Genomic DNA, 18,472 nt, shown 5'->3' with positions numbered 1-18,472 from the left:
TGATCCAGTTTATCACCTTCCCAGATTTGAAACTCACCTCTACTCCAAGGGGCAGGGATAAGAAGCCATGAAGCAAGTGATCTTATCATTGTAACACCCTTCTTCACTACTTAGCTGGCTTGGAAGTTTTCCTCCAAAGACGAATTCTTTGGACATGACCCTCTACCCCATTCTCTAGCCAGTGTTTTGACCCATGTCCTATCTCAGCATGCTGCACCACATAAAGGGGAACTCTCTGCCCCCCACTTCCCCTTTCATCATCAGTCTGGACTTGAGTCACCTCCTGGCCCCCTGTAGCCAGCCATGGAGACAGCACCATACACCTAATAAACTGGCCCCACGGCCACTGCCTTTGCAGGAAAACATCATGACTGCATCCACTTGGCTCGTCCACCTTCGCTCAGAGGCCATCATGGTCCCTTCCACAGGGAGCTGGGCAAGTCTCAGACACAAATGCTCTCCTTGGGAGGAGAAAGGCTGTGGGACTGTGTGATCTGGCTGGGACAGCCCTGGGGGTGGGCTGAGGGGCTGGCCACTTCACAAAGCTTGGCTCTCAGGCCTGTTGCTCCTGGAACCACACGGGGCTCACTTATTAGGCCAGAGGATTCTCTGAAAGACAGGGGACAGTCACCCCAGGAAGGAGTGGAGAAGACAAGGAAAAGAATAACTGGATAATGGGGCCACCCTGATCTGCTGTTTCTGGTTAGAACAATGGGTAAGAAAGGGCAGAACCAGGTTTAGGTCCTACCTGATCAAGCTGCTGAACATGAAAACCAAAGGACTGAAGGATGACCCACGGGGCAGCCAACTACTGGCAGTAATCAAGACGGGCCTGCTTCGGCTCAAGAGGCAGGAGACTTCAGGGTTCAAACAGCCCTGCGGAAGATCAGTTCTCCCACTCCCCACACCCCTCTCCTCTTCTAGCAAGTTCAACCCTCAGCTCTTCCATATGCTCCATTGCAGAGAGGTTTTCTCAACAGACTCTCAACACATACACTTGGGGAAGGGGTGAGGAAAGGCCAGAGAAATTTGAATAAAATCCTTTCCACTATTTCAAATGGAAACTACTAAGCCAGCTAATCATTTCCGTCAAAATCCAGAGTGCCTCTGCACCAAACGTACAAATATCAACACTGTGGTCTGGTGGTTAAACTGACCCCAAGAAATGACTTTCCTATTATTTGTCAATTTGCAAAGCCACAGGAAACAAGAGGAAAAAAAAGACTCTGGTAATCAAACATCTGTGTGCAAGGTGGGACTTGAATGATATGATCAACTTAGTAACAGAGACAACAGATACAGTGGTCAAAGCCAATGTAAATCACTGTAGCTGGCTTGCAAGAGCCAACCGGTAAATTTTCGGAAAGTTTATGAGTCAGAGTTAAACACAGCCATTTATTAAAGGTAAAGTGCATACATTTATAATCAAATAATTTATATTAAGATAAAGGTAATAAATACTCAAACTTCATGACCACCTAATTATTTTATTTTACTCTACCATCATCTGTGTTCTTGAGGTTATTTAGATGCATTGTAATCTCTTGTTACACAGTGAAAATACTGTATAATAGCGTGCCACTGCATGTTTCATCCTAACTCCACATTCAGTGAAATCAGCTATGGTAGGAGTATTTACACCAGGGGGATTGGCAAAGTGCTGTAAGTCAGGTTTTTCTCCCAGATCACTGGCTGTTACACGTTACGAGCACACCACTACTCCAGAGTATACTCATCAAGTCACCACCTCTGGAAGACACAGTAAAGCTTCTCACTAGTTTTGCAACCTTTGGGCCCCATCATTTACTCTCTTGATCCACATAGAGCCTTTAGAAGAGAACCTGGCCTACAACAAGTACTCAGTTCACGGCAGCCCATGTTTATGAACTATGTTATAGTGTGATGGTTAAGAGCACAGCCTTGGGAACCAAGCTTGCTGGGTTCAAATCCCACTTCTGCTACTTGCCATCTATTAAGTACTGGGCAAGTTCCTTTACTCCTCTATGCCTTGTAAACTATAAAATGAGGACACAAATACTAACTACCTCTCATGTTAGTGTGAGAAGAAAATGAAGATTAAAAGCAGTCACTGAAAATGACTGGCATGTACTAAAGAAAGTGCTCAATTAGTGTTTGCTGCTTCCATTGTTATTACTCTGAATGTTGTGAGAATTCTTCTTTTAGTCAGAATCACTTTCAAAGAGAATTTAATTACTAAACTCTTTACCAATAATTACTGTATTATCACACCTTACTTTCGCAAGAAATATGGCTCCTTCCAATATTCAAACTAAAAGTCCCTTTTCAGGACATAGATTCAAGCCCATTTCAGGGGCCATCAGGGCCCCTCCATCTGCCTTCCTCAGGGGTCCTGACAAACCCTCAACTAGGACCCTAAAGGTCTGGGGCGGAGAAGAGCTAACTGCAGCAGGAGGGGACATTCCGTTCATGTTTAAGGGCTGTCTTCCTTCCAAAGCAGGTTAAAGCTCGTCCCCAGAGGGACCCCTGAACCATTCCTGGAGGAGCAAGCTGAGGTCACTGGTCTATAAACTCCAGGTGAAGTCAGCTGGACAGGTTAACTCATTCAAGGGATAGTCTTTCAATAGAATTCCATGAACATATGAAAAAAGAACAGGAACCTCTCCACGCATCAACATGGAACAACCTCCAAGACCCATTAAAAAAAAAAAAAAAAAGTCTGATTGATCTCTGATCTGCCTATTGTCTTTTGAGCTGGTCTTTTCCATAGAGTCATAGTAGCAGTAGCCTTTTAAGTCTGGCTTCCTTCACTTAGCAAGATGCATTACAGATTCACCCACTTATTCTGCATATTAGTAGTTCATTCTTAGTTTTTGCTGAGTAGTGTTCCATTGAACACTCTTTCCTAAAATCTGTTTACCCATTCTGCTATTGGGCATTTAATTTTTGTTTTCTTTTACTTTTTTTTTTTTTTTTTTTTTTTTTGGTCATGCCCGAAGCATGCAAAAGTTCCCGGGTCAGGGATCAAATCTGCACCACAGCAGTGACCCAAGCTACTGGAGTGACTATGCTGGATCCTTAATGTGCTGAGTCACCAAGGAACTCCTGCCTGTAGGCATTTTAAAAGGATAAAAGCAAGCTCCCCAACAGTATGCCATGCACACAGCTTTGTGTATTCATTGACAAGCTCTCAGAAGACACACAAGAAGTTGGAACCATGGATGCCTCTGGGAAACAGGTGGCTGAGACTCCTTTCTTTCTATAACTTTTAGTTCAGTTTTTTAAAATATTTAATTATGTGCATATACTACCAATTTTTAAAAACTGTCTTATGATGACCTCCTACATCGAAGATGTGTATCACTTTTTCCCAAACTTTACAGCTTTTTTTTTTTAGCTATTTCTTTGACTTATCAAGACAACTAACAAGAGATTTTATCAAGAGATTTAGCATTTCATTTTACAGATAAAGAAGAATACTTGGCTGTTTTCCTTTCTCCTCTTCTTCAGACAGAGGTCTTATCTTTACTCCAACTTCATCTTCCTTAAACTCTTTCTTAGAGAAAACAAAAGCTTCCAAGGCCTCTGAAAACTGGCATTCAATAGATCCAAAGATGGCAAACTCACAGTCCATCATGTGACTGGAGCTGGCCCTAAGGCATTTTTTGGATGTGAAAAATGGAAAAAAAAAAAACAAAACAAAAAAAAAACCAAAAACTAGATACCTGGGCAGAGCCCAGGGCATGACCTCCAATACTGCTGGGTGGCCAGTGTGATACCCGCCCTTGGCCAGGCCAGGACCTGCAGCAGCTTAAGGTTCCAACTCCTTTGAAGAATTCTCCAGCAACATAAAAGAACCATCTCTTGAACATCTGCAGCTACTCAAAGAAGCCAACGTGTTTCTATTATCCTTCGTCTAGTGTGGAGTGGGGTGTTTTTTTCCTTTTTTACATTAATCCTGTTATTGGCCCCCTGGACAGTATCTGACATGTGATTTCACTCACCAAGGTTTTCTGGAGGCCTCTGGAGGGGGTCTCGGATCCTCAGAGCTGGGAGTGAGGCAGCCGATCCCCTGTTCTGCCTCTCCTGGTCTTCTGCCTGTCCCCATACAGGCTCAAAAGTCTCACTCGGAGTTCCTTTCATGGCTAAGTGGTTAACAAACCCGACTAATAACCATGAGGTTGTGGGTTCAATCCCTGGCCTCACTCAGTGGGTTAAGGATCCGGTGTTGCCATGAGCTGTGGTATAGGTCGCAGACATGGCTCAGATCCTGTGTTGCTGTGGCTCTGGCATAGGCCAGCAGCTGTAGCTCCTATTCGACCCCTAGCCTGGGAATCTCCATATGCCATGGATGCAGCCCTAAAAAGACAAAAGACAAAATAAAAAAAAGTCTCGCCCGATTTCCCTGCTCCTGAAGAGGCTCCAGTTTGGCCGTCATACATGAGCACCTGACCTCACAAAGGGCTGACTCTCAGATGTCATGTAGGACTTGAAGACGGAGCTCAGTTACCATCCAGGTAAATACAGAGACCAAGAAATGAAGGAGTGATGAGAGAACACAGCCAGGCATCCCCAACTCTCCACTCTAGCATCTCACGCCACCGCTTCCCTGCCAGAGGTCCCAGAGAAGTGAGAGGCCCCACCCTGATCAGATCAGCTCCTTGACCCATATCCACCCAATCCAATTAGTCCTTTCAGTGAGGCTAGGTCTGTTAAGCATTTATTTTGTGCCCATCAGGCATGAAAGCAGGTGCCAGGCAGCACAGGATAAGCTCTGAGCAGACAAGAGGCTGATGGCAACCTCCCCAGAGCCAAGGACAGTGGCTGGCTGAGGATGTTTAAGGCCTGTGGGCTGACTGAGCCTTGAAGAGCAGACAGACCTTCAGCAGGCAAGAGGGGTGAGGCACAGCCAATCAAATTAGAGCATGGCCAGGGCTTCAGGCTTCCCAGACTGGGCTCATGGCATGGTTTCCCACAGCACAGGGGCATGGCTCTATAAAAGGACCCAGACATTTAGAAAGTTAATCCTGGATCAATACCCCTTTAGTCTTTGGATTTTTGGATTTTGGTTTTTTGGTTTTTTTGGCCTCGCCTGTGGCATACGTAAGTTCCTAGGCCAGGGATCGAACCCTCGGCACAGCAGCGACAATGCCAGATCCTTAACCTTCTGACAGGGAACTCCCCCATTAGCCCTTCTGATTGCATCAGAGAGAGTTCGGCATGGTGCCAGTATGTCTAATACTTCCCTAGCATACTCTAATTTCCCCTTCTAACACACAGAAGAGCTGGCTACTTCTTCAGAGACTTCAGCAAGTAATGACATCCAGTTAGAATTCAAGGACATTGTTGTGTCTTCAATGTATTTATTTTCACAGTTACTTTCTCTTTTGGCAGCCAATAATTGGTATTCTGCTTATAGGAGTGTACACAGTTTCTGCTTTAAATTATTTCATTCGAGGCAAAAAGTCGATTTAAAGAAAAAATAGGAAATAAAACTCCACATGGAGGAGGTACATGTTTGAGACCAAAAAATTCAAAAATACTGCAGGTGATACGTGGTTGTACCTGGATATGACAAAACCTGGGCCTCTGATGACTCAAGTGTCAGAGGGGCTGGGTGAGCACAAGAGCTAAAGGTGGGAAGCGTAATGGACACTTTCCAGGAGAAAAGGGGTCAGTTCACCTTAACAAGAGCCCAGAACACGTGATGTGATGTGGAAATGAGGCTGGATGGATAAACGGAGGCTACCTCTTGGAGGCCCCACCAGGGCAATGATGGAATAAAACATGGGACAATGCAGCCAGCCTAGGGGGCAGGTGTCAGCCCCAGCTGTCTTCTATGATAGGGATACTTATTGCCATATATGGAAGGAAAACTTCTACAGCAAAGAAGAAAGGGGAAAAAATGATTGGAATAGGCTTAAAGAAAAAAAGAAAAAAAATAACCTACAGATAGCCTAAACAAAACACACCCAGCCCCTAGCGCCTGCCTCCCTGTCTGCCTGCCATATGGTGTGCGATAAGCGAGATGGCTTTTATCTCTCTTCCTTCACTGTCTACAAAGCCCAGTGTCGGCCATGGAGAAGGCTGCGTTCTCACGCCCTGCTGCCCCGAAGACCAGCCCCCAGCCCCACTCCAGGAGGTGACCAGGCTGCCACCCCCTTCCCCCAGCACTGCTGCCTGCCTGGGCCCCCCAAGAACCATGGCCTTCACAGCTGTTTTCCCACAACTGGAGAAACCACAGGCCAGGCCAGCTGGGCCACACCACGAACAGTCAGCCAGTCCATTAGCATTCACCTTTCCCGGTCCCCTCAACCATTCCCCAGGGTCCTCTGCTATAACCCAGACAACCAATGCCTGGTAGGAAAAAACTTTCCACTGGGCTGTAGAGTATCAGCCACCTTGAGTGCCTCCTAAAGCATCAAAGGCTGGTGCCTTCCTAATGGATCCCACCACCCCCATCTCCTTGCATGAGAGAATGACCACACAATAACTATATTCAAATTTTTCTAGGTCCACATTTGCTGAAGCCCTGCTCTCTTGTTCTCCCTAAAATGACCCAAATAATCACAAAGAAGTGTGTGCTTGATCTGTGCTTCTGAGCCCTGCCCCACCCTCTACACTCTTCTGACCACCATCTCAATCTCTCTTGTTAGCTATGTTTTGACTGATGGAAGAAGTGCCACTCATGGCATGGAGGGTATCAGTCAGGATGAATCTTTCGACTGGATGCCCAGTTAAACCTGAATTTCAAATAACAAATTTAGGATAAGCATATCCCATGCATTATCTGGGATATACTTAATTTTTTTTTTTTTTAAGGCATTCCTGTTGTGGAACAGTGGAAACAAATCCGACTAGGAACCATGAGGTTGCAGGTTTGATCCCTGGCCTTGCTTAGTGGGTTAAGGATCTGGTGAGGCCACGAGCTGTGGTGTAGGTCACAGATGTGGCTCGGATCTGGCATTGCTGTGGCTGTGGCATAGGCAGCTGTAGCTCCAATTAGGCCCCTAGCCTGGGAACCGCCACATGCTGCACGTGTGGCCCTAAAAGGCAAAACAAACAAATAAATCAATAAATATATTTTTTTAATTTGTTAACTGAAATTCAGTTTTAACTGGGAATCTTATATTTTTGTTTGCAGATCTGGCGATCCAAGATATCAGGAAATAGCAGGACCAATAGCCTTGGGTAGTTCCGTTCTTCCCAGTTAATCCTCAGAGGCCACCAGAGAAACAGCCCTGCCTCTGGCCTGCACCTCATTATTGCTGTTTTCTAAGTGTACTTTACATGGCCCTATCTTTCAGCAAAGACCCCTGGTAGCTACACAGGCAGGGGTAACGTCTCACTCAAAGCAAGAAGTTACAAGTGCCCTGAAGGGCAGTATTTGGGGGTGAGACCCAGCACGAGGAAGCCAAGGTAAGATGCCCCACCTCCAGGAAGATGCCAAGTGCAGGCACTTGAAGGCCCGGCAGTGTCTGACATGACAGCCACACACCCCTAAGGGTGCTCATGGGCCATCTTCATCTAAGATCCAGAGAGCTGGGTGGCTTATTGGTTTAACAGGAGCACTGCTTTATAAATGGCCTTCAGCAAGGCCTTGGGGCAGCTGGTTTGGGCAGGCCCCGGCACGCGTCCTGGCAGGGGACAGAACCCAGCCTCACTGAAAAGCATCTCAGGGGCCTGGACTTGGGCTCTGGGCCAAAGTGCCATGGATGCGTGGGGCACTGCTCTATCTACAAGCCAGGAGCTTGTAGTAGCAGCTGTTATTCTCCTGCTCTGGCACTAACAACACAATAATAGAACAACACTTCAACTCCATCTGTAGACTATTTTTGCTATCATCCAGAGAGCCACTGGCTAATAGTAATTGAACTACATGTGACTGCCATTTTTTTGTGAGCCAAGAATATTAGAATATTGTCAATTTTGTATGGTCCAACTGAATAATAATGCTGAGTGTCTGCTGTGTGGTAGACTCCATGCAAAGTCATTTAAGTATATTCATCATATAATGTTTAATTCTACCATCACCTTTCCAAGCTAAGTACTACTGCACCTATTTCAGAGATGCAGAAATTGAGACACAAGAGAAGTCAAAGTTGTATCCAACCGACACAGTGTGAACTCCAAAACCCACATACATCTTACCCACCACATGGCCTGGGTCAAAAGGGTCCTTCCACCTCCTGTGCTATCTCTGCTTGGGGGTCAGTGGCTAGCCATTCTTGCAACATGGAGCTCCAAACTCCCATCCCACCAGTACCTGCCTGCAAAGGGCCACTTTGTAGCTAATCAAAGCCTGGCCTCCTCAATTAGTAGCAAAGTATATTTAACCCACTATTTCAAGAGGAGAAAAACATTCCAAACATTTATTTAGAATGAGGGGAAAGGGGGCCAAAAAAATGCACTCCTAAAACAAACAGAAAGTAATCAAGGGAGGAAAAATCCAACCAGTTGTAAAACACCTTAACCATGACTAAGAGCTAATATGTAGTGGATCATGGCGAAAGGCATCAGGTACGGTATGATCCAGCACCACTGCAGACTCAGACACATGTCCTTCTGTGTCTCTACTCTGCATAGAGGGGAGAGGATAAGAAACCTCCCAAAAGAACAAGACAAGACCAGAGAGTACTGCTGGTCTCCTGCTCTACTATCACCCCCTCAGAGGCTGAGACCAGCACAACAAGAGCAATAAAAGGCTGCCTAGCTGCAACTTTAAAAGAAGAAACGAATGCTCTCCTCCTTGTAAAATAAAAATTTGAAAGTCAGAACATACGTAATGCGCAATAAAAGTTCCCACCAGTTCCAAATGAACATCTGTAGAGATCAAAGTATGACAATAAAAAGAACTGACCTTCACATGGGCCACATAGTGATGACATGTCTCCTCCAAGTGGACCAGCTGCAGCTTCTCTGAGACCTGACCCACAGACTCTCCCAGCAACACAAAGTAGACCCTGGGCAACTGGCTCTTTTCTTTTTTGGCCACATCAGCCGTCAGAACATAATTCAGACCTGCCAATGAATAAGGTCAAAAAGTCAGCAAAGATAGAAACACTGTGACAAGGCCCCTTCCAGTGCCCCTCAGAGGTTCAGAATCCCCCTTCATATGGTACCCAGCCCTCCACTGCACAGAGGACTAACAGCAAGCAGATGGCCCAGCCTACCTGGGGATGCTCTGGGCATCACACTTCATGGCCTGATTTAACCCTCATGAGTTATCGACTGAACCACCAATATACACCCAATACGTAGGTGCACCCAATATAATCAATGTCCTGAGAGGCAGGCACCGTGGCAAACCTATAGATCACCAGGAGCTGCTGAAACTACCAAGGCTGCATGGAACACTGACTCTTATAAAGAAATGGAACATATGCCCAACCCAAGGGAGAAATCACCCAATAATTCAGAGTCATCACACAGATGCTGAGTGGTGCTCTATCATCACTACATCTGCTAGACCGTGGCCATCCATGGACTACTGTGCATGACTGTGGGGCGGGCACTGTGGAGGTACAGGGGACACAACAAAGAACAACACAGGCAAGCCCCCTGCCCTCGTGGACCTCACACTCCAAACACAGAGGAAGGCTAGGAGTGGCTTCATTCCCAGGCAGCCATGTGCTGACCACACAGTTCTATGGTGCCTATTGGTTCAACAAAAACCATGACCACCATGGGGTCTGTACTGGGGTGCACCCTTAAAAAGAAAAACTCATCACCTGTACTTCAAGGCGTAAGGCCAGTAGGCAGAACCTGTTGTGACACAATTTGGGACTTCAAAAAGAATGGTCACAGTAGAGAACACACATTGGATGAACCCAAAGGGTTTCACCACCGTCATTTCAGAGTCTATCAGTAAGTATCTGACAATGTGTTTTATTAGGTAAATATGGCCTTAGTCTTTTTTTTTTTTTTTCTTTCTTTCTCTTTTTTGGCTGCCCCGCACCATATGGATTTCCTGGGCCAGGGATCAGATCCAAGCCTGGGTTGCGACCTATGCCACAGCTGTGGCACTGCGGGATCACTTAACCCACTGTGCCGGGCCAGGAATTGAGAGAGGCTGCCAATCCCGTTGTGCCACAGTGGAAACTCAGAGCCAGGTGGCAATACCAGATCCAGACTGGGGATCCAACCTGCATCCTGGTGCTGCAAAGATGCCTCCCATCCCATTTGGCACAGGGGGAACGTCCTGGTTTTAGTCTTATTAGACTCCTCTTACTGCTGTTTTCGTAGCACAGAACCATTTTAGAGATCTGATCCTCTGTAACACTTTTTATAGGTAACACTTTATTTTTGAGCTGCTCTGTGGATTTGGGGGAATGTGGCATTCTTCAAGTGAGAGAAAGGGAGCTTCTGTCCCTAAAACGCCCGGATGAGACTGTTGAGCAGTGGAAAAATGGATGACCTTTCCCTGCCCTGGCTCCACACACCAGCCTCTTAGAAGCCAGCCTCTTGCACCCAAAAAATGCAGCTTTGCACCTGCCATGAAGCTGAGGCAGCAGGGATGACTCTGGCTTTTAATAACATCAAAGGGATTAACCACAAGGGGAGGTGTAAACTGGGAAAAGTGACCTGGATAGGCATTGTGCAGCTGCCACAGGCATATTTTTGACGCATTTAATGGTTTTCCTGGGCCTCGGCCATCTCCAGCATCTTGCCTTGCCAAACTGGCAGATTCCTGGTCAGCAAGGGCGAGTCTGCCCAGGCTTGTTTACTTCAGCGAACAGCTGATTTCCAAGGCCAGGCTGGGTCACCAGCAGATACCTGAGACCTAGCTAGTTCCAGGCGATATTACTGAGAAGAAAAGAATGCACATGGGACAGTAACTTGACGGAAAAAAACACGAGAGTCTGTACAAGATTTAACACACCTATTCTGATGGCGACAGTGCAGGAAATGGGGTAGAATGTCAAAGCTTTAGGGCAAGCTCAGGGACCATCTCGTTCAAGACTCTAACTTTTCCAGTAAGGAACTGAGGCCCCAAGAGGGAACAAGACCTGCTCCAGGCCAGAGAGCCATCACTGCAGAGCTGAATCTGGAATTCTCCTCATCTCTTGGGCCAATCTACCATGCTGGCTCTTTGGTGCATTTTTTTACATTATCTGACCCCCCAAACTCGCATTTTTTGAATGCACAGACAGCAGAACCTAACAAAGAGATTTAGAACTGAAATTTGGTCAATTTACTTCCTCCTATCACAATTTCCCTAGGTGACCGCCGAACAGTAAGAAAGAAAAAGTAGAAATGAAGTGCCTTTCCAAGTTCCATTTAGCAAGGTCAGAGCTGGAGAGAGGCATTGCTGGAAGATGAGCCGGAATGCATCGGACGGGGTAAATCAACGTGGTGGCTGTGGCAGCGGCTGAGCAGGGACCTGTCTGCAGCCCTGCTCCTGGCCATCCTCCTGCGTGCCCTCCCCTGAGTGTCCATGAAGAGTAACCATGGAGAGAAGAGCAGGTCTGAACCACCTCATCAGAGAAAGCCTGGGTGGAAATGAACACAGGAAGAGTGCACAGATAGCATCAGTGCCCCACCCACATCCTCTTGGCTTTTACCGTTTCTCTGCTGTCCAGCCCAACTTTTAACTGCCACCACCAGCATCCCCTTTTCTGAGGCTTTGATGGCTCAGCCCATGTGCATGGCAGGCCAGGAGCACCCAGAACTAGAGTCCCTGGGACAGCCCTCAGTAACGCATGACTCCAGCTCCCCAGTCCCTTGAGTGGGGTAACCATGCAGTGTGTTCCACACTGGCTCCCAGGCGTCCCCAGCAGGATTCAGCTCTAGCCACCCTGTTACAGTGGTAACTTGTTCAATGACACACGCTCTAACTGGCTGCTGTAACGGTGTCTTTCATGAGTAAACCTATCATGGTAGCCTGATATTTGGTCAAACACCCATCAGGATGTCACAATGGAAGTGTTTTTAAGATGAGATTGACCTTTAAATCAGTAGACTCTGAATAAAGCGGTTACCATCCACAATGTGGGTGGGCCTCACCTAATCAGTAGAAGGCCTTAAGAGGAAAAAGACAAAGGTCTTTGCAAAAAGAAGGAAGCCACTTTCAAACTGCCTCTGAGCTACAATATCCATACACACATATCCTTTTCATTCTGTTTCTCTGGTGAACGATGATTAATGCGGCTGCCTTCCCTTCCTGTCTCATTGTCCTTCTTTCCTACTGGTGCTTCCTGGCATCACCTCCTGACTCAATGACATGCCCTCAAATCCTTGCGCAGGCTCTGCTTCTGCAAGATGGTGAATTAAAATGGGCCGAGTCTGCTGGAGGAAAAATGTAATTGTAATGTATACATGTAAGGATAACCTGACCCCCTTGCTGTACAGTGGGAAAATAAAAAAAAAAAAAAGAAAAAAGAAAAAAAAAAGAATAAAATGCTCAACCGAACTTAAATGAATTTCAAACAAAACAAAACACATTGTTATTTAACATATTTGCGAATATTAAAATATCTATAGTAGTTAAATTTGTCTGGTATATGCGAATGTGATGCAGTCTCAAACTATTGGAGGAAGTAAAATTTTGAACAATTATCTTAACAAACAATTAACATCTATCAAAAGTGTAAATCTATCTTCAACTATATAATTTCACTCTAGGAGACTTTTGAATTAAAGAATATCACTAAAAAAAAAAAAAAAATGGGCCGAGTCTGGAAAAGGGAATAAATTCAACCTTCCCTGAGGGCCAAGCCCTGTGCGGTACTTCAGAAACATTAAGCTCTCCAAAGCCTCATATCACTGCAGAATCACTGGCCCCATATTTCCCTCTTGCAATTCAAGGGAGGGGAGAAACAGCTCAGAGTTACTAACACTGAGCTGATGATCACAACTGCTGCTCTGCTCTGGGTGGTGTTTGCATATGTCAACAGGCTCACCTATCAGAAATTACTAAAACGCAAAAAGCATCCAATCACAGAGACCAAATTATCCAATGTGCTAAATGCAATCAAGTTGGAATTAATTCCTCTTTAAACTGCCTACTCAGTGCTTCTCCTTGATTGAAAATCTATTTTTGAGGAGCTCCCTCGTGGCCTAGCAGTTAAGGATGCAGCGTTGTCACTGCTGTGGTATGGGGTCAATCCCTGGCCTGAAAACTTCCTCATGCCCTGGGTGAGGCTAATAAATAAAAAAATAAAATCTATTTGGGCCTTTTAAATTACACAAAAAGAAGTCAGCGCCTTATCAAATTCTTTCTTCTCAAACAAAACCAAGAGATGTATGACGGGAAACCCAGCCTAAGCAAGGAGGATCTCAAACCTGCCAGAGTGGTAAGAAGTGCAGTCCATTCTAAATCCCTGAGCTCAACTGGTACTTTTAAACAGCCCCCACGCCAAGTGTGTCTGAAGGGAGCCCCCGCCCCCACCAAGTGAAGGAGACGCCAGAGAATCAGCCCACCCCGTGGGAGGATGGGTGCGTCAGGCCGCCTGAGTTGCCAGTGAAACCGCCCCCAACACAGCCAGCCCAGCCAGCCCGGCTCGGGGAGGTGCTGGTTCTGATTAAGGCTTGCTCCAACCACACACTTCCCATCCTCAGCTCTCCTTCTGGCAGCCTGTGTCCGTGCCATGTCGAATGATGTCATCTTGATGGAAAAGCTGATGGGCTCCGAGTCATGCTTCAAGCCGTCTCCTTTCCCTGGCCCCCAAGGCCCCCCACACCGTCCAGGCCAGCAGGCAGCCAGCTGTCTCGCATCAGTGTGGCTCTGGTCACTCCCAGAAAGTTTTGATTCATTCCCATTCGACCTCAGAACACTATTTCAGCTGTGAAATTCTACTAATAAATCCTCCTTCCAGACTTACTCTGAGCTTCCCTTAGGGTTTCCCAGGAGAGGAGGGGAAACGGCTATTTCTACTCTCCTAGCTTTCCTAACTTTTTTCACCCGCTCCCCAAGGAACGAGGTGGTAATTAGAGCAGCACCCCACCCCTTTCCTTATAGAACATGGATCTGCCTTATTATCCCATCTCCAGCTTCTTGAGAGCCCAGGAGGAGCTCAGAGAATGTTTTTGGAGTGCAAATGCTCTCTGGATTAGAAACGCACCCCTAAGGCCAGAGGAAGGGTCTGGGGAAAAGATGCCCGGTGTCAACCCTGTTTCTGCCATTGGCTTGCATGATCTTGGTGCCATTTCTCAGCACCTGGGCTCTGCTGCTTGTCCGAGGGCAGGGAAGGCCCCGCTCCCCCTCCCCCCTCTCCCTCCCTGCCCCCACTACCCCTGCCCACTCACAGCTTCACCAGACTGTGTGACAGCCATGGAAACACGGGGGCACCCGGTGAGAGCACAGAACATAACCACTGAAGGCTGAGCCCCACCTGGTTTCCATTTAGCACCCTGGGGAGGGGCCAGAATTACGAGCTAAGATTCTCAGCCTCCAAGGACTGACAAGCACATTTAGGCTTCAGCCTGGCCAGCAAGGAGGTACAGGCCCAGCCCAGGTAAGGGACAGAGCCTTCTCAGACACAGCATTCATCTGCCTTGCTTATGGTAGCCAGGAAGCTCCCAGGAGCCCCATGCTGCTCCCCAGGCCAAGAATGAAGATTACTAAGACTTGAGATGAGCCGAACGCTTGTTTTAAATGGCTTGATGAAATATGTTGTAAATCTGTCCTGAGGGCTGTTGGAGTTGGGCATGGTGTTAACATCCCAGGACTGAGCACAGGGCCGGCCACACAAGCTCCAAGAGGGCAAGGACCCTGCCTGGCCCGTTCCACACTCTGGGCTCAGTGCTGGGCACAGAGCCTGACACTTTTCAGAACTTCATAACTATTTTATTGACTGAATGAGCCAACAGGAGTTTCAGGGATTCCATGTGACTGGCTTAGGAAATTATCACGCTGCTCAGGAAGGCTGGGGCTGGGACCCTGCAAACTTCATTTCTGCTTTGCCGGCGGCTCTCTTGGAAGCACTGCCAAGTGGGAGATGGAGGGCTTTTGAGGGAGGCTGCAAGGCTGGAGGAGGGGAAGGGACTTCCTATCAGCTTAACCCAGTGACACTTTTCCACAGCAGCTGCTTCCAATAGCAGTTAATTCTGGTTCCATTTCTCACCCACTCCCCAGAGTCAGCCTCACTGCCTGCCTCAGAGGTACCAGGGACACTAGCTATGGTTTCCTCCTTCCAAGTTTTAGATGCTGGGTCCACAAGGTCCCTTCTCCAAGCTTGGAGGTTCTGACAACCCCAAGGAAGTGGTCCACCCCATGTGTAACCTTTTCCCTTTGTTCCCCTTGACCAGAGGTTCTCAAATTGAAGCCAGCTGTAGGCTTGTTAAAACACAGGTTGCTGACCTCTCCCCACCCCCACCCTGCTCAGAGTTTCTGATTCAGTTAGAATTCACATCTCTAACAAGATTCCATGTGCTGCTGTGGCAGCTGGTCTGGGAACCACCTTTGAGATGCCTGGTACAAACCTAGAAGCAGTGGCTGCTTCCTGCAGTCACTACCAGGACCTGCTGAACTGCCCCCAGTGTTAAATTCTCTCTGTTAAAATAACCGGTGTGGTTTCTATTTTCCTGAATGGATTCTGCCACGCTGTCACAGGAGCCAAGGCAGTCATCCCCATAGAGAACCTCTAGTTCCCACAGCATTGCCAGAAGCCACAGCAGCTCCTCTAGTGGCCTGGGTCATCAGATGGCCCCGAATGCTCTGTGACAAAGTGGGTGCTGTGGTTTTTCCATTACTAAAGCATAAGAGGAAGGGACCAAAGGAATCCCTTCTGTCTGCACATGATTGAGCCCTATCAGGTCACAGAGAGGGAAGAAACCAAAGAGATGAGTATAACGTCAACTGCTTATAACCCCCAAACAATCCCAGGGTGGTCCTAGAGCTGAAGATGCCAGTAGATAGATACCACTTCTGACACCTGTTCAGCATTACCTAGCAAACTACCAGTGTCCCTTGATTGCACTGCCCAAATGCAGCCATTCTGCTGAAAAACTCAGCCCTGGATATGCAGACACTGAAAGGTGCCTGGAAGACCCTTGCCTGCCAAGCCTACCATGGCCCGAACCACCACAGACATACTCTTGTGCATCTATCAGCAACCAGAGTGAGGAAAGCTCAAAACCCCAGTTTTGGCCCTGGGCTCCCAACGCAGAGGTCTGGGTGATGACACTGAGCTGGGCAGCTCTGGCTGCTGGGCTTGGGAGGAGAACAGAGGATGTCTGGGCACTGAAGGTGCCCCCATCCTCCCTCTATCTGGAAGCCGGGGACTTGACCTTCCCAGTCTTGCAGAACCAAGGAGCTGCTTCTATATGCTGAACTCTGCGCACATCTGGACCCATGAGGTTGCTTCACCTCCACCTGACATCCCATCACATCATCACAGCTGCCCATTGTTTCCTCCTGTAACTCTCCTTATTCCACCACCAGTTCATTTTTGGGGCAGATTTCTACATTTCTCCCTTTACTGCAAAGATTGAGATATAACTCATGTCCTTGAATACCAGGAGAAAAGACAAAAAAAAAAAATTGCCAGAGAGAGATAATTTTCTTCATTGTCCTACTAATACCCAAAGTCTCCACTTATCATCCTCTTTAAGCCTGAATCTGAAATAAATGTGGAAAAACATTCCCTTAGACTGTCCAGGGATATTTGACTGCATTAACAAACCCATGCGGCAGATGGAGGATAAGTGACCTGCACTGGAAGAGGCACTCCTGTTCCCCACCCTGACATGGCCAGGTTGCTCCACACCACCTCTGGGGGCAGTACTGCATGTTATCCAACAACCTGTCTCATCTATACCCCAACACTGAAGGGCCATGGTGGAATCTAGAACTTAATTTTAATTCTGCCTAGAGGTCAATCAAAGGGGCCCCAATGACTGGAGCCCTGATGACTGGAGTCAATGACTAGAGCTCCCATAATTGGGGTCAATGAAAGGGACCAGTGACTATGGTCAATAAAAGGGGTCCTGATGACTGGAGCCAATGAAAGGAGCCCCCAGGAGTCATTGAAAGGAGCCTCCAAGACCAAGGGCAATGATAGGAGCCCCCATGACCATGGTTACTGAAAGGGGCCCCGATGACTGGGGTCAATGAAAAGGGCCCAGATGCCTCAGGTCAAGGAGTGGTGCCCCAGATGGGACCACTGGTTGGGGCAGCATGAGGAGACACCTACATCTCCTGGCTCAGGTCCTAAACCTACAAATCAGAGTTCTCTCCCCCACTGACCTCATATGCCCTGAAATCACTCTTGCTCAAAACGTGAATCTTGGTTTCTTCTCTCTTCCTCCTCTACCAACTTACCTTCATTTTCACCACCACAATGATGGAGTTAATGATTCTGAAAACCATGTACGCAGCTTCAGGATCAAAATAGAAACTCTTTGTAACTCCCACTAAAAGCTCCATGAGGACATGGCTGGCCCACGCAGGCGCACAATAAATATTTGTCAAATGAGCACACACGTGAACTATTACTTACTTTTCGTAGAGTTCTAGAATAGTTCTGCTTATTTTTACACACACCCAGAAGTAATCTTCAACTCAGCAATTCTCTTAAAATGTTTTTTAATGAAGTCCAACTACATCACCAGTTGGTATTTGATAAAGGACACACCACTTAATTAGGCAGAGGATAGATGAGTCCCAGGACCACCAGAACATTTTTTTCCCTAGAAACCGTCATGCCTTAAACAATTAGGGAAGTGGTGGGAAATCGCTTTTGGAAAGAAATAGTTTGGAAAGCAAGACCAGAATTCAACTCTTGGCTTCACCAACAGCTGTATGATCTGGAACAAGGATCTTTTTCTCATTGGGTTGTATACAAAAAGTTTGCCAGTCCTTGCTCATGAACCAAGTCTCAAGTTCAATGTAAATTTATATTCAGTTTTGAAATTTCTAAGTTCTTTTTAAAAAAAATCCATATAAAAGGACAAACTTTCACTGTTGAGTTTATTCAATCTGCCTGAAGATGAAGACAAATGCCAATGAAAGAGCCTAGAAGGATTAGAATATTGTTAAATAAAGTAGATCATTAAAAGGTGCAGTTTAGAGAAGGACTAGCACAGGCATGTCTGTTCTGAAAATGTGGGTGCCCACATACATGTGCTCCAGAGCAGAGAGTCTCAAACTTACCTATACTCGAGCATATTACAGGGATGTTGTTGAAATGCAGATTCTGGTTCACAGGTCCAGTGTGGGACCTGAGATTCTGCATTTCTAACATGCTCCCAGGGGATGCTGATACTGCTTGAGCCAAAGGCAACAAAGGTGAGTATGTTGGGGAGACACTCATGACACACACAAGAGTCTAAGAAAGTCCATGAGTCTAGGTCCTTAACAGTGCTGGGTTTTCTTTTTTCTTTTCTTTTCCTGGAACTCTTCCTATTATGAAAGCAGGCTTTCAAATAAAAGCAAAGCACCTCTTAACCGGCACAAGTGCTGCCTGTTCATTTCCTTCAGGTGATTCCACAGTCCGAATTCTAATCCAGTCATCCCATCTTGTTCCAAGGCTTGATCCGGTCTCTGGAGCTG

General features: G+C 46.8%; 1 protein-coding gene across 1 annotated transcript in view; it reads right to left on the bottom strand.

Moving 5' to 3' along the window:
- The window catches only part of ITGA9 (integrin subunit alpha 9), a 355,238-nt gene that overhangs the window by 245,616 nt on the left and 91,150 nt on the right, over positions 1–18,472 (bottom strand). The window contains exon 15 of the mRNA XM_047770180.1: positions 8,840–9,000. Within this exon, the coding sequence (XP_047626136.1) occupies positions 8,840–9,000 (161 nt within the window). The remainder of the gene's footprint in view (positions 1–8,839; positions 9,001–18,472) is intronic.

Source organism: Phacochoerus africanus, chromosome 1 (assembly GCF_016906955.1).
Source record: "Phacochoerus africanus isolate WHEZ1 chromosome 1, ROS_Pafr_v1, whole genome shotgun sequence".
In the NCBI taxonomy this organism is placed as follows: Eukaryota; Metazoa; Chordata; class Mammalia; order Artiodactyla; family Suidae; genus Phacochoerus; species Phacochoerus africanus.
This window is presented reverse-complemented; position numbering and strand designations above follow the sequence as displayed.